This window comes from Psittacula echo (assembly GCF_963264785.1).
Source record: "Psittacula echo genome assembly, chromosome: 2".
NCBI lineage: Eukaryota > Metazoa > Chordata > Aves > Psittaciformes > Psittacidae > Psittacula > Psittacula echo.
Window position 1 is genome coordinate 33975060 of NC_137737.1, and position 15748 is coordinate 33990807.

At 39.6% G+C, this 15748-nt stretch overlaps 1 protein-coding gene across 1 annotated transcript in view; it reads right to left on the minus strand.

Annotated features, from left to right (window-relative positions):
* Positions 1–15748, minus strand: part of DYNC1I1 (dynein cytoplasmic 1 intermediate chain 1) — a gene marked incomplete at both ends in the record, with an annotated part of 175990 nt that overhangs the window by 56127 nt on the left and 104115 nt on the right. Inside the window, one exon of the mRNA XM_080609610.1 lies at positions 15169–15294. Within this exon, the coding sequence (XP_080465736.1) occupies positions 15169–15294 (126 nt within the window). The remainder of the gene's footprint in view (positions 1–15168; positions 15295–15748) is intronic.

Sequence of the window (15748 nt, forward strand, 5' to 3'; positions counted from 1 at the left end):
ATTCTAAGCATGTCTCACCCGACCACATGAAAGCTGCACAGAGAGACTCAGCCACACGACTGCTCTAAATCCAAAACTGGTATTGCTCCACTTATACCATCAAACCAGTGGAGCTGAAATGTAGCCACAAATTAAATTTATTTTTATTGAAAAAGTACTAGAGTCCTTAAAAAGAAGGAAAAGAGTATGTCAGGAAACGCAGCTCTTTCTTAGCCAAGTTTACAGGGTAGGTAACTGACATCTAACCTCAGTGCTGACATCTGAGCATTGCAGCAGAATCAGAAAGCTCTGCCCAAGTCTGCAGAAAGGCAATACCCAGCGTCATGCCTTCATTTTAATCAGGGCAGAAAGCTGAAGCTTTCTACTTTCATCTCTGTAACTGCAGGTTCAGCCCATGTAACTACAAGAATAAAATAATCAAAAGAAGTCCATAAGCCGCCTTGCCAGAAGGGAATCTGTACTTCAGCCCTTTTGGAAAGTGTATTTGCTAATATTATTCATTCAGTGGTGTTGTGATGACTCAGAAAAGCAGCAAAACTGCTTACTCTATGGCAAAAACAGATAAACACGATACTTCTCAAATGCAATACAGGGAAATCCTGCCTGCCTTTATCCATGACTGCAACAATCAATCAATCTGGTAACCCTGAACTACTACAGATACATGCAAGCCTAACAATATAGTCTTTGCTGAATATCATACTTTCTTTGTTAGACTGATGAGGAGAGAATTAAAATCTGGAGAAATAAGGAGCAATTTCATAACAGAAGCACATCAAAATCAAGTTTTCTTTCCGCCCAATTGCTTACATGCTAAGTACCCAAATTTGTCTGTTTTCTCTGATTAGGATCTGGCTGCTTATTAAGTTGCAGGGACAAATCCTTGCGCCTGCATGTTGTTTGTTTTGTTTAGATTATGACACTCTAACATGAGCATCCTTAATTGTTTTGATTAAATTATTCACAAGCCTAAAGTGACAGATCTGCACCATCCTTGCAGACCAAGAGCCTTGGGGTGTGTGTCTGCAGGAGGAGCGCGGAGACCTTCTGCTATCCCTGCTCATACCACAGGCTGGCCAGAATTTGGAGCAGATGGTAGGTGTCAGCCTCAGCCTGGCATTCTGGCACTCTGCTTGCATGCAGCAGGGCTCACTAGTTTCAGCACAGTATTAGCCAATGGCTTCTGAACCAGAGCTGCTATACACACAGCCAGTTCAGCACATGGGTGATGGTGTTGCTGCCTGCCACCACAAATAACCATAGCTTCAAGTTCTGTGCGACAAAGACTGCATTGTTGTGATGGGTTGTAACCAATTTCTTTCAAGGGCATCTCAGTCCAATGAAGGCTTGAATTGGACGGAATAATATTACATGAAAAATTTACTTGGTGGAGTGGTCAGAACTGCCATATGGTAAGAAGCAGTTCTTAAACTGAAGAGTATTCAGTTGCTTTCTGAAAATACAGGGCTGGTGGCAGGATGTCCCTATCAACTATGAGAAATCCTTTAGAAATCAGTCTTCCCTACATGAGACATGACAAAAAAAGAAGCTGTATCTGCTGACACTTTAGGTTCTGTAAAGTAAAATTAACAGTTTTCATATGGAGGGAAATTCCAAGAGATTTTAGAAGTTACATTTGGTGAATTGTAGCCTGAATAGTTTTCTAGTGATGAAACCTCCTTAACATTCTGCATACATTTACCTGCAGTCCTGTTTTAAGAAGCACTCAAGACCAAAAGCTGCCTATGTATGCATAGCTATCTATGCACCAGCGAGTTGGGTAAACAAAGGTACTTAGGTGCTGCAAAGTGCACTGGCAAATCCCACTGCCTGCCTTTCTCTTCATCTTTAGGGACCTAACCACATCTGTAAATCTAGCTCAAAATCATTGGAACATAAGTGAATGGATTAACAGTTTTGGTCTGCCAGCAGCCAAATCTCAGATTCAGTGACAATCCCCAACAGAATTTCATTGCTAATTCAGGGCAAGATGCGAGTCTTCTATTTTCAGCTTGCACACTGTTTGCTGTGGGGAATTTATACAGTTTTTCTTTCAACACTAAGAAGGATCGAACTGAAATTATCACCCCTCTTCTGTTTTGCTTTTTTTGTTTGTTTTTGTTTTTGTTGTTTTTGCTTTGTTTTGTTTTAAAATTGAATATAGGATGAGTTTCCAAAAGCCATCTCCATTTGCATAGCCTCAAAGCACTGTTTGCATTCCATGCATTATTATCAATGCATGCAAATAGCAGAGTAGAGATAACAAGATTATAGAATCTATAGTAGAAAAAAAAGAGAAAGAGCTCAGTTCAGCCTGCTTTGGTCAGTATATTCATCATTGTATCTCTTTGCATTCCTACAGTTTTGGGTTGGTTTTTTGTTGTTTTTTTTTTTTTTTTTTTTGTTGTTTTTTTTGTTGGTTTTTTTTTTTTTTTTTGAGGGGTAATATTTTAAGCACTGCAAAATGAAATACAGCTCTTGAGAAGCACATACTCAAAACATCGCACAAATCAAAGCCTTCTCTTAGCGTTGTGTTAGGCAACTCCAGGCAAAAGCAACTATGAAGGTGAAACCACTCCTATCTAGCAAATGCTTGGGGAACCTGGCTGAGAGGGACAAGTCCAGGAGTTCTGGTCACTTTTCCTGAGTTACTTCTGCCTATTCTTTGATATTATCTAATATAAACCACAGACCTAGTCTTGGAGCTGGGCCACATGCTCATAAAGTGCGCCAGCCATTGGGCTAAGGACTTCAGTTTCTTGTTGCTGCACATCTCTTCTCCAGGCAGAGTCTGCTTTCTGCTGGAACCATGACCTGGCATCAGCAGCTCAAGAGTCCCTATCCAGGGTGACTCCTATCTAACACTATGCAAAAGCAGAAGAAATACCCCAGAGAGGGAGGTATGGGCTAGGCTTCCCTGGCATTTTGGTGCCCTGGTCTCCTCAAAGAGAAAGCACAACTAAGATCACTTAATGGCAAGTTCTGGAAATATCAGAGTTAGACTTTACAGAGCACACAGAGATAGCAAATTCCAGACTTGGAGAACAGGAATAGAAACACAAGTTGTTCTTGAGCTGCAGTGGTAGCTTGGTGGTTTCTATGGCAGCAGTTCTCCAAACCACGCATTTGATCAATCAAACTATGTGAAGCCACAGACGAATTAGAAGTCAGTACAGATGCTGCAAGAACAATTATTTACAGCTCAGCCTGTGAAACTGGGCATAACAGTCACAGTTGCTTATAAGGGAGTTGCAGATAAATCTCAAGTGTAGTACTCAGTCCAATCCCCCCCCCAATAAAGGCATGGGCCATGAGAACTCAGGCATGGTCATCAGTTTGAACAAATCAGACCAAGAACACTTTAAAGCCCCAGCTGAGGAAAGAACTTATCTATATGCTCAAGTCCATCTTTTCTCAGAAGTTCATTTGCTTAACTGTAGTTAATTCCCATGACTTCAGAGACTCAAAAGCCTGCTCACAGCCAAGCAAATTGGTTAAGTACTTTTCCTCAACAGGCAATTTCTTTATTCAGGACTTCTGAGAGCCAGTGACCTCTTTTCAGGGAGGAGGAAAGAAACCCTGACGTTCAGCTGGTCCTGGGAAGCCTCTGTAGAATTAGACAGTCATGGTCCACCTGACTTCTGCACAACCTCAGAGACAGGGAAGAGAAAAAGAGTATAAAAGTCAGAGACAGGCTCACTGAACAGCCAAGGTTGGAAGGCACACCTAGAGGTTGTCTAGTCCAACCCCTGGTTCAGAGCAGGGTCAGGTGGAACAGATTGCTGTTGACTATGTGTGGTTTGAGTTTTGAGTATCTCCATGAATGGAGACCCCATGATCTCTCTGGGCAACCTGTGCCAGTAGTCAGTCACCCTCACAGTAAAAGAGTTTTTTTCTTATGTTTAAACGCAACTTCCTGTATTTCAGTTTGTGCCCAGTGTCCAGTGTCTCTTGTCCTAGCCCTGGATGTCACTGAGAAGAGCATACCTCCTTCCTCTTTTCTTTCCCATCAGATATTTATACACACTGATAAGACACCCTTGAGCCTTCTTCAGGCTGCGTATTCCCAGCTCTCTGGTCCCTAAATTATCTTAGATGTCCTTTGCTGGACTTGCTGTAGGATGTCCAAGTCTCTCTTTCCCTGGGGAGCTCAGAAATTAAGGAATCTCTACTTACTGGACTACTCTACTTAACAAAGAGCCTACAAGTCTTTGGCTAAATGGAGTTCTGCCTGATCCTGGCGATAGGTCACTTGGTCCCCCAGATTAAGGCTAAGGAGCAAAGGGATGACAGTATATCTGATTTTACTTGTTTCTAAGCAATTGGCTTTTTGTACTCTGTAGTCTTGTGTCACTTGGGCAAACTTGTACCAGTTCACTGTCATAATAATTACAGTAATCTTTTCTTATCTTTTTGATTTAATTGTAGCTTCTAGTGAAGACTGACAGTCTATTATATTTGCCCAAATCCATCACTTTCACTGATGTATCGCTTATAAGTAGTGTCACTATATAATTGGAAATAATTGAAAATTAATTAAACATTGCACATAGATATGAGGATTGAGAGACTGAGAGGCAAAAACAGCTTTCTAGTGTAAATGCAGAATATACCACAGGCAAGTCTGTATTTACGAATGAGGGCGGGAACATGACTTGCCTTTGCACTGCCTGTCTCCTATCGAAAATTACTGTACAAATTCTGCTATGAGTAGCCTGGCTCTGCACCCATAGAGCATTAGGGAGCAGCTAAAGTCATGCAGGACTAGATGACTACTTCCCATTACAGACCCAATCTTTTATTCCCCTTTCTCCAAACAAACCTTAGTTTCTTGAAATTGCACATCCTGCTTTCCTCAACTGCAAGGTTCTGCTGTTTGGCTTCTGCTACTTTTTTTCATGAGTATTCTGGTGGAGAAGGAAGGAATGAGACAAGTGGTTTTCTAGTCCCAGGGTTAAAGCCTTAGTTAAAATAAATCAGCATAGTTATTCCAGCTTACATTTGCTGACCTCTGGAGTAGCATCATTCTCAAAAAACAGTTTGCCCAGGTCATCCACGGACCTGCTCATGCGAGTCCAGGAGGAGGGCCACAAAGATGATAAGAGGGCTAGAGAGCCTCCCCTATGAAGACAAACTGAGAGAGTTGGGCATGTTCAGCCTGGAGAAGAGAAGGCTCCAGGGAGACCTTAGAGCAGCCTTCCAATACCTAAAGGGTGCCTACAGCAAAGCTGGAGAAGGACTTTTTACAAAGATATGTATTGATAGGACAAGGGGGAATGGATTTAAGCTGAAAGAGGGGAGATTTAGATCAAACATTAGGAAGAAATTTTTACTATGAGGTAAATTGGTGAGGCACTGGTGAGGCACTGGCACAAGGTGCTCAGATGGATGCCCCATGCCTGGAAGTGTTCAAGGCCAGGCTGAACGGGGTTTTGAGTAACTTGGGTCTAGTGGAAGGTGGCATGGGGTTGGAACTGGATGATCTTTAAGTTGCGTTCCAACTCAAACCATTCTATGATTCTATGATCCACTCCCACCAGTGATGGGATGTTTTATAAATGCATCACTCTCCTGGCAGGAAGAATGGATTTACTTCAGACAACTCATGGCAAACAGCAGTTCTGCACAACTCCCATACGTTGTTAACTCAGTCCAAATTGGGCTTAGTCTACTTATTTACAGATGTAAACATGGGGTAGCAAATGTTAAGTATGTTCTCCCCGTGAAATGACTGGTGGTTCAGTACAACATGGAACTGCAGCAGAATTGGTATTTATCTTTGCTACAAAAATACTAAATTTTGTTATAAGAGCAATCAAAATGAATTACTCATAGACCCTAATGCACCCTGGCACATTTTATTGTAGAGATAATGAAAACACTCTGATCCCTCCAATATGACAAGTTTTTAAAAGCATATTGCTTCTTGCACATAGGACATTTGCTTGTCATCTCATGCTAAAATAATTGCACTTTTTCTTTCTCTCTGCCCCACGGGAAACATCTTCCAAGGATAATATCAGTACCTCAGCCAGTCAGCACGTGCCTCTGCTTTCCCTCTGCAGGAAGCAGGGAGCATAAATCATCATTACATCAATGTTGCCCATATACAGAAGTTCTTTTCAGGGAAGTGCTTGTCAGTCATCCAGCCATGGGGGTAGAGGACAACCTAAAGCATGTCCTCTGCTTTATGTTAACCTAAAGCAGAGGACAGTTGTATCCTGGAGTGTACTGATGGATTTCTTGGTTTCTGGGGCCTTTTACAGCACTTCAGAAGAGTAACTGTTTCACATTTTGTGCCAGGTAACACAGAAAGAGGCTTCACTCCTCACATAGAGCTCCCACAGAGATGAAAATCATAAGGTGAAATAATTTTCTCAAATTTGGGCCAAATGCACTCTCCACTGCAAGTAGCTTGCTCTGAGAACAGTTACATAACCCAAACAGAAAAGTTATGCCTGTAGCTGTTTATCCATCATTTGCAGTGCAGCTAGGGAATTGCATGGTGGTTTTTATCCTTTATGGAAAAAAATTCTCTGGAAGAATCCCAGTGACTTATTGATTTCACATCTGATGCCGCATTTCTTGTTCACCCAAAACTCTTTAGCAGTGGGAGTTTCAGATATACAAGAAAAACTATAAAACCCAATGTTCACATCAGCAGAGGAAAGTGATATTATTTTTTCCTTTCCTTCCTCTCTTTCTCTGAAAATATTTTACACTAGGTCATGTTGAAATGCAACCAAATCAACAGCTAGTAAACTATTGAACATGCTCAGGAACAATTGCAGGATTTGGTGCTTTTTTTTTTCTCTGCAATTTTGGGATAGTGTGACAAATCAGCGTCTTTTATCAACACAGTTATTAAAAATTCTGAGTCGAACGAATAATGTCATGTGCTTACATGTATCAATAATCTAAGCCATCTGCAAAGGAATGGTTTTGCAAAGGCATCTCTTTCAGGACACTGTGGATTTTGTCACTGCTTGAGGTTTTGGCAAACCATCAATATCACTATAATTTTCTCTTATGAAATACAGTTTTTGACTGAGATATTTTTTTTCTTAGCTAGCTAAAGTTTAAAAACACTGCATGTCTAACGCCACAAATTCAAAGGTTGGGTTTTCTGCAAAATGCATTATTTGTGTATTGCTTATTAGGTGCCAGCAATGCAGAAAGGTACAACGCAAGTTATTAGTGAAAACAAAGACACTTCAAAATAAAAAAGAACGCCTGCCATATCGAGTGGCCAATGCATTCTTTATATTTGGTCTGAAAGGAAGACTACATGAACTTTAAGAAGAGAAACAGCCTCATTAAGTACAGTTTCATTACAAATCAGTATTTCAATACCTACAAAAAGCACATTGCTATTGCTAGTGGTGACAGCATATCATTTAAGCATATAATAATCTACCCCCTCCAAAAAAAGCTTTCAACCAGGAGCCACCTAAAATTTTCCATGTAAGAAAGACAAGCAAATTCGTCACTTCCTAATTCTTTGATTCATAATTGAAATCTCAGTTTCAAATGAGGAAGATGATCGATGTTAAGCATTGCTCTAAGCAACAGAGCATTATATTGCTAGCAGACTTTGTTTTTACAAACACAGTCCTCAAGTAATTCAGAATGTTAATTACTAATAGGGAAACTGCACCCACCTACATTTTACAGTCATTTTACAGGCTGATTGGCTACGGCATACAATTATGCTGTTATAATGCACACATTGGCTTTGATGGGTGTGTTGCTCTTCAAGGTTCTACACAAGATAGCGATAGATCCAAGTCATCACAGAAAAAGCTTTGCTAAGCATTGGGAAAGATACAGCTAAACCCAAGGGAAGGCATGCAACTGTGAATCCAACTAACATCCTTTTAGTCTGCATAACGATGCTTAGTTTTCTCTCCAGCCTTGCCTGAAAGAAGGTTACCTCTCTTACTTTTGCTATGAAAAAATACCATGACTTGATTTTGTGTGGAAATAAGGTCAGTTTTTCAGAGGTTATAGGACTAAAAAGCTGTGTGGAACATGTAGTTTCTTTTCTTGAACTGCAGATGCTAGCAAATTCTGCATTAACAGCAGTAAAGCAGGACTTGGGGCATTTCGTACTGGTGCTCTCAGGACAGGTTAAGACACTGTGGCAGCTAAGACAGAATATACATTTTCACATTTTCAGTGCCTTTTCTGTCCTCCCTCATTGATGCCTTAAATTTTAGTACTATCTGGGAAACAGGAGCCTCTGCCTCTTGTATATTTGGTTGTCTTTGGCTCTCTGTACAAATCTGATGGATGCAGGTCTCTCCTCTTGCCTAAGACATTGGAAAACTTTTCCCAAATAGTACATCCAGTCGTTGGGTGTTTGGGTGTATCTTCTACTGACTCACACACAATCCCTCCACAAGTATTAGAGCACTAATTTTAGGCCAAATGATCGCTATTTTTAATCACTAAAGGCTAGGAGTGGCATAGGCTCCAGTACGAGGAGCAGAAGAAGCAGCTGTTATCAGCTGGGAATGGGAGGAAGAACCTTAAGCAAAGACCTAAGAGGCAAGACATGGGCTCTTGTTTACCGAAATCCTCACAGCACAAACTGTGCTCTGTGTTTCTATGTTCCAGTCTGGACAAACACAACAGAACAGAGGAAAAAAAATGCTAAAAAAAGAACAGCATGAGTATGCCCTGTCACAAGCCATAGCTTGTGAAACAATTTCAACCATTCTCTTCCCCCTGCGGCATAGTTACAAGTTCCCCCAAATTTTAACTCAAAATAGTGCACCTGTGCATCTGCATGAATTACTACAGCATGCAAATGAGCACATAGTCGCAAATGTCATAGCAACAGTGTGTCCTAGAGAACAGGCACAGCAGAGGTCTACACAGCTGCACAGAGATTATCCTACAAACAGTACGTAGCAGGAAATGAAACAGAAATGAAGACAAAACAACCCCTTTATCTCTGAAGAAGCCCTGCTTCAGTCAGTTTTACAACATTCTGGTATATGTAACAAAAATTCTGCAACAAATTTAGGTCCCTGGGTAGGTACTGGAGCATTCCCACTGTGGCAGCTGCCTCAGCATCTTCATAGGCATTCACTAACATTCAGAGGTCCACTTGCCAAAGAACTACTATGAAAATGGGTAGAATCTGACTCATGTTTACGATCATAGGGTCACAGGATAATTCAGGTTGGAAACAACTTTCTCTTTCAAATGAAGGTTTTGTTTTGTTTTAAATCTGCGGTCAGCTCAGAGCCATGTGTCTTCTCTGAGATTTGCAGTATTTAAAGACTGACCACAGATGCCCTCTCTTACTAGACACTGAGACTGATTTTACTTAGGAAATTCTGGGAAGCTTGGAGGGAGTTTAGGGTATGTAATTTCTTCTATGGCTCTGAAGAACAGGATCCTTTTTTGAAACTTAGATAGCAGCAGCAAAGTGAGAAATCCTTTGTGGAGAAACACCAATATAATTGTCAGAGAAATTTTTCTTTATTATTTAAGTATTCCAGCCATACTTTCTTGAGAATTAAACTGGTTGTAGTATTTCTTTTCTTCTAAAGTTCTGGAGGGACTGAGCTCTGGTCTGGCTTAGACAGAGAAGGAAACTCAAGGACAAGAGGAAAAGGAGGATATTAATCATTCATGCTGTTACCTCAGCCTGCTCTGCACACAAGTCTCATGGATCTGGGTGCTCAGCACCTTTAGAAGGCAAGCTGCTGGAGCAAAATGCACATCTGAAGGAATTTATGTTGATTTTGAAAGAGCAGACAACAACAAAGGAACCAAATCAGGAAAAAAAAAGTCAACTCTGGCCAATATCAGCCACTAAATACAAGCCTTCACTTACCTCACAGCATCTAATTCTAAGATATGCATTTCTGACTCTATCCATTTAGTTGAAAAGGGAAAGACCACACCAGGATAAGCAATGAAGAGTGGTCAAACACATAACTTAATGGCAGTGTATAGAAGCCACTACAAAAAAGCTAGGGGAGAATGAAACATTTTGTGGTGTGGCTGAGTGGCTGATTTCTGTACCCAATCCACCAATATTTTCCAAGCATGGACAGCTTTTCTTGAAATTAAAATAGAAAACACAAGTCCCATATCCCACAAAAAAACTTGACAGACTGGTAAAGAGATGGAACCAGCCAAGTAAATGTGACTGCATGGCACTTTAGGAAAAGGACAGAAATAGCTGCAGCTATTAAAAGTGATATACTGCTGGAATCTTTTTGTGATTATGCTAAAAGTCAATCTGACTCCTTGAAAGAACTCTTAAATGGTTACTGCTTCCTCAAATAAAAGCTACTTCACATGTGCTCTCCTTCCTTAAAAATACGCTGAATGGTGTTACTTCTAAGTGTCAGATTTGTACTTTTCCCTGCCCTTTTGAGACAGTTAAAAAGATGTAGTTGAGAAAGAGGAAATTAATAGATCAGGAAATAATCTCTAATAAATCAAAATGCAGTCAATGTAGTCATTCTTTCTGCTGCTGCTATCATTAAATTGGGTGTAGTAAAGCAGAATTCATCAAATTTCTCAAACACAATGCAGAGACCTCCAAAAAAGAAAGGAACATTCAATTTGGTTTATTTGCATGAAACTAATATCTTTAGCTGTCTTTCCCCATGCCTCCTTTCCTAAAATGATGGATGCTTGAAGCTGAGATCCAGATACCTCAACCAACTTTAATAATCCCTCTTTAGTTCCAGAAGAAAGGAAACGGTTTGTAATATTCCCAAATTCACTACATTATTTCTTTTTCTTGTGACTTCTGTCTCTGCAGATCAGCTCTAACCCAAAAGCTATGAGATCTGGTATAAGAGTAGTGCTGCAGCCATGCTAACAGGCCCTGCTGAAAGGAAGGGTATGATAGCTCAAACTCAAACTAGCCAATTTATTGCAAACACAGTCTGAGTTCTCATTTGCCTCACTTAACCAGAAATGTTGGTGCAAAGTTTCACGTACTTCTTCAGGTTGCTTTGGCTTAGAAAGCTTAGATCAGACCACCAGGAAACAGAGGCAATATCATGGGCAGAGATGACTAGCAGTACATAAACAATGGGCATTGCATTACAAATACTCCTCATAATTAATGGGTAATGTAGATTTTGATTTTTTTGTTTAGTGAAAAAGCACATAATGGACATTTCTTCCTGAGAAAGACTGAGAAATATTGTTGATGCTACTCTATCAATCAGTAGTTCAGGCCAGCTCCATGCATTGCATAGGATTGAGCTCATGTTGAGTCATATAATCAATAACCATGCAATACTATTTTAGGTTTTGCCATCCCCACCAAAACGCAGACCAACAGTAGCTGAGAGAAGCAGTGTGAACCACTGCTTAAAATTCTCCCACCAAACCAAGGAGAAGTCAATGTGATTTCCATGTTGTTGCTGGAATTCATTCCCTCTCTGGATACTGCCAAACCAACCCAACCAGGGATGACTCATCCAGGGCCTCATAAAGTACTTCTGAAAGGCTTGGGTTTTGTCTTTGGAATGCACTGGATTACAGCAAGAGTTTGTGATGCTCCATGGTGTGGGCAGAGGACATCCCTGACTCTTCTCTGCAAAGATATTCCCAGCCTGCACTCTGCAGTATTAACTGCATGCTAAATTTATCCCTCACTACCTAAGGAAAGTATTGAGTGTTCATTCCTTTGGAGAATGGTATCACCTTTCCACTTTGATTTTGCTTGAGACAACATTTTTTTTGCTTGCACAGGAAAATAAATGAACAAATTGCCCAATCCCTCACTATTCTTTGCTTTCCCATTTCTAACGCTGTGGTAAAGAGATGTATGATGAGCTATAGAGGAAAAAATCTGCTAGAGTCCCAGCTAAAATACTGTCAGCACATCACCGAATAAAGTAGAAATACAAAAACCCAAAGAAGGGCAAAAATAAAACAAGTAGAAGAAAAGAAATATTCCACAGCAGGAGAGAGTAGAAGCCAGTTTTGTTTAGAAAAGATTCGATAGATCACATGGCAGTTCATATGAATTAATAAATAAACAAGTCCACTTAGCTGATAGTTATTTTCTCCTTAATGCATATTAACTAAAATTGAACCCAGAATTTGAAGCAAAACATGTTCTAAAGCTATGAAATTTATTATGACCTACAAAAAAGCCAACAACATAATATGACTTTAAATTGGGCAAGAATGTCATATTTCCAGAATGCATAACACCTCATGTTTGAGGACTTAAATCAATTGTTTTGCTGACTGAAATTAGGAAAAAACATTGCTGGTAGATTTTTGCATCATTATCTACCATGGCTGATAGACAGCTTTAGTTGAAGCCCGTGGGTTCTGCCAACTTTCAATGAAGGCACTGGGAAAGCCTCTTCTGATTACGACAATTTCAATGATCCCGTGTGATTACAAAAAGTCACAGAAAGACATAAAGAAAATTAAGAAATTCCACCATAATTATCTCACTTATATCTGTAAAATATATCAGGAATGACAGAAAAACGTTACAGTTCCAAGCTTTAAGAATTTACCAGATATGCACAAGAGGTATCTGGAGTTCTGTCTGCTGAAGTTCAGTCAGCATTTCAGCTGTCCAGAGACGTTTCATGTATCTATTTCTATTGATGCTATCTGAACTTCTGAGGTACAATTTCTTAGAAGTTCCTCAGAAATGGCTTTTAAACCTATTTATTAATTTGGCTTCTCAGAAGTGGCCTGCATGAGTTCCTTGACAGTCACATCTGAAATGAATTTCTACTTGCTTGTATCTCACTCTGTGAGACCATGCATTGAAAGGCAAAAGGTCTATTAGTCTGCACCATATAGTATTTATTAAGACCCACGTTTTTATAGAAAGTCTTTGGAAAGGAAAAGAGAAGTCTATGAGGAAAAGACGCTCAATGTACTGTGTGTGTCATATCTGGGCAACCAGGCTGTAATGATAAGGTGTGTGTTCACCTCTAGATGCTGGACTAGACTGTTATAAGGTCATGTATTGCAGAATAAAAATTGGGCCTGTCTTACAGAAGACCTAGAGAACTGACTGCATCAGGACTGAATAACGGAATGTTTCTCTTGCAAAATGGTAATATAAATGATATGGGGCTGACTAATAATACACTTGGCTTCCACTAGCAGAATAACATGATGATCTACAGAACTGAATCCCAGACTCTGAGCTAAGATAATTTTTTTCTTATTTTCCATCTGAGTCAGGGCAAAACCTGTGTTCAAAAGACCAAGTCTCACGCTTTTTGCTTCCCTATTTAATCCCATGTGGGTATCCCCATCTGACCTGAGATGCAGAAGATATTCCATATGTCAGAAGCCCCATAATGGTGGTTCAAACGTGGTTCCAACTTGTAATGGACTTATAATGCAAATTTTCTGTGGACAGTTTGACCAACAAAATAAGTACTTCCCAAGGACAGAAGAACTGGTTTCATTTTACTAGAAGATGATGAATCCAGGATGCATGTGAAAGCACAATGTTTTGTGTGTCTTTCAGTTCCCAGTTTTTAAGGTTCCAGTTCTAAAAACGGGGACATCCAATTTAATGGAAGAATTAGAAGCATAGCCAAGATAAATCTCTGGCCACGACTTTGCCGTACATATATTTTTCTAATGGACAGTATAGCCTGTCTCAATACTTACAATTTAGTGAAAGATACCTCCCTTGCTTAAGTGTACCTGCTTTTAAAACTAGATAGAATTTTTAGTTAGCAGAGCTCATTGTTATGTCTGCAGTCAATGTCCCCTTTGTGTACTCAGAAGGGCTACCATGAATCTGGTTATTATCTTGCGAAACCAATCTAGTTGAAGGACGACGGGCAATGTCTCCTCTTGAGTATTTTTTTGTTTAATATTAAGCTGCATGTATGTCCTAGAAGAATTTGAACATGGGATCTGAGCTAACGTCTTAAGCAGTCTGAAAGAACACATCAGTCTGCTGAATATGATATCCAGAAAAATGCAAGTTCTCATTTCAAAGGTAATACACACACACGCATACATATATATGTATATAAATCTGTATGGCATATTTGCTGTGTAGGCCTAGATTCCTTGTGAAGTTGTTTTTCAGTATAGCAAATTAGAAAAACATGCCCAGAATTAAAGGTTACTTAATCGGGTTGAAGCAGTAACTTCAATTCCAGCAACTCCCTCCCACTATGTTACATCTGATAATGTACCCAAGTCCAAACATAAATTCAGTTCAAAAAGATGTTTGGTCCTTGAATGTAAAATGACACTTAGCTTACACAATTAGCCAGGTAATACATATCCTTCCAAGAGAAGCAATTTTTTACCGCAGAATAATCTGCATTTTACTAATCTCTGATTGTTAAATTCTACTTGCTGAAACTTTTCCATATGGCTTTTTGAATACCACTTCCTGTATTTAATTACCACAAAAGGATATTAATGAAGAGGTTGGAAATTTAGCCCAAGCCCTGTTCCACAGTTTGGACAGTTTGATGGAGATAGAGCCAATGAGAAATTGACATTTCTGTCAATACAAGGCTCTGCCACTTCACACACAAAAGCAGCGTCAAAAGAGGAGTAAACAGACCTACAGAAATGAAACACCCACCTATTTTTGAGTTGCCCATAAACCTCTAAAATAGCATGATCATAAAGTAGCCCTGAGTCAAGTGAAGCACTGGTTTGATAACCTAAAGGACAGTCAAACAGTAACTGGTGGAGTAGTCCTTGTAATCAAGACCATTTTTATGGTGCTGTTAGTAAGACACATGCCCTGAAATGCAAAGTGTACTTCTCAGTTTTAAAGGCAAAACATGATATTGAGCAGAACCAAAGCAAGGGTAGGCAGTTTGGAGTGCAAAAGGATGCAAGGAAGCTGACGTGGGTGGGAAAGCATATGTTGCTGCCTGGATGAGGAAGTGGTACACCACAGTTACTTCATAAGTGCAAGGGCTTTATAAACTAAATCTCCTAGGGACTGTTTTAAATAGACAAAGAATGACATGCAGCCCTGACAGGCTTTCAGTATTGTTTGAGAAGGCTGGTTGCCTGCTAGAACTATTGGATTGCCACTTGTACTTTTTCCAAAAATGCCAGTTTTTAACCTCAACCCGTTCATATAAACATTGGGAAGATGCACCATGTAGTAAACTGTTTTGTCTAGCATGAAATTAATGGCTTCCTCAGTCTTACCTGACAATGGAAAACATATTCTGGTGTGGTTTTCTTGAACTTCATGTTCCATACCAAGGCTACCCCATCAGGCTCATGTGGAGCATCTTCATTATTGTTATAAGATGCAACCATCAACTCAGGGTACTAGAAAGAAAAAGCAAATGAAATAAAATAGATGATGAAGAATCTATGGAAAATCAGATGAGACAGAAATAATCTACACTAAATGTGCAATATCTGGTTTTAATTATAATACACACTAGTCCAATCATTGTATTCAGCTTCATTTTGATTTTATATTTTACTTGTCCTTGACATCCTTAAAGCCCCTGCTCCTTGGTTTCTAGCAGTTATTCTCATATACCACAAAGGTAATGTTATTTTCTGCAGGTAATTCTCGGAAAAAACATCGAGCAGGATATTCATAAATAGAATGCAAAGCAAAGAAGAGGAAAAATCTGAAAGTTTGAGTAATTCTAATGTATTTACTTAATCATTTCTTTAGGGGCGAACCATCGTCTTAATTGATTTTGATAATGAAAAAAAACTATGACCACAGCATTGACTTGCTTTTATTTTGAAATTCACAGTTTTTTTC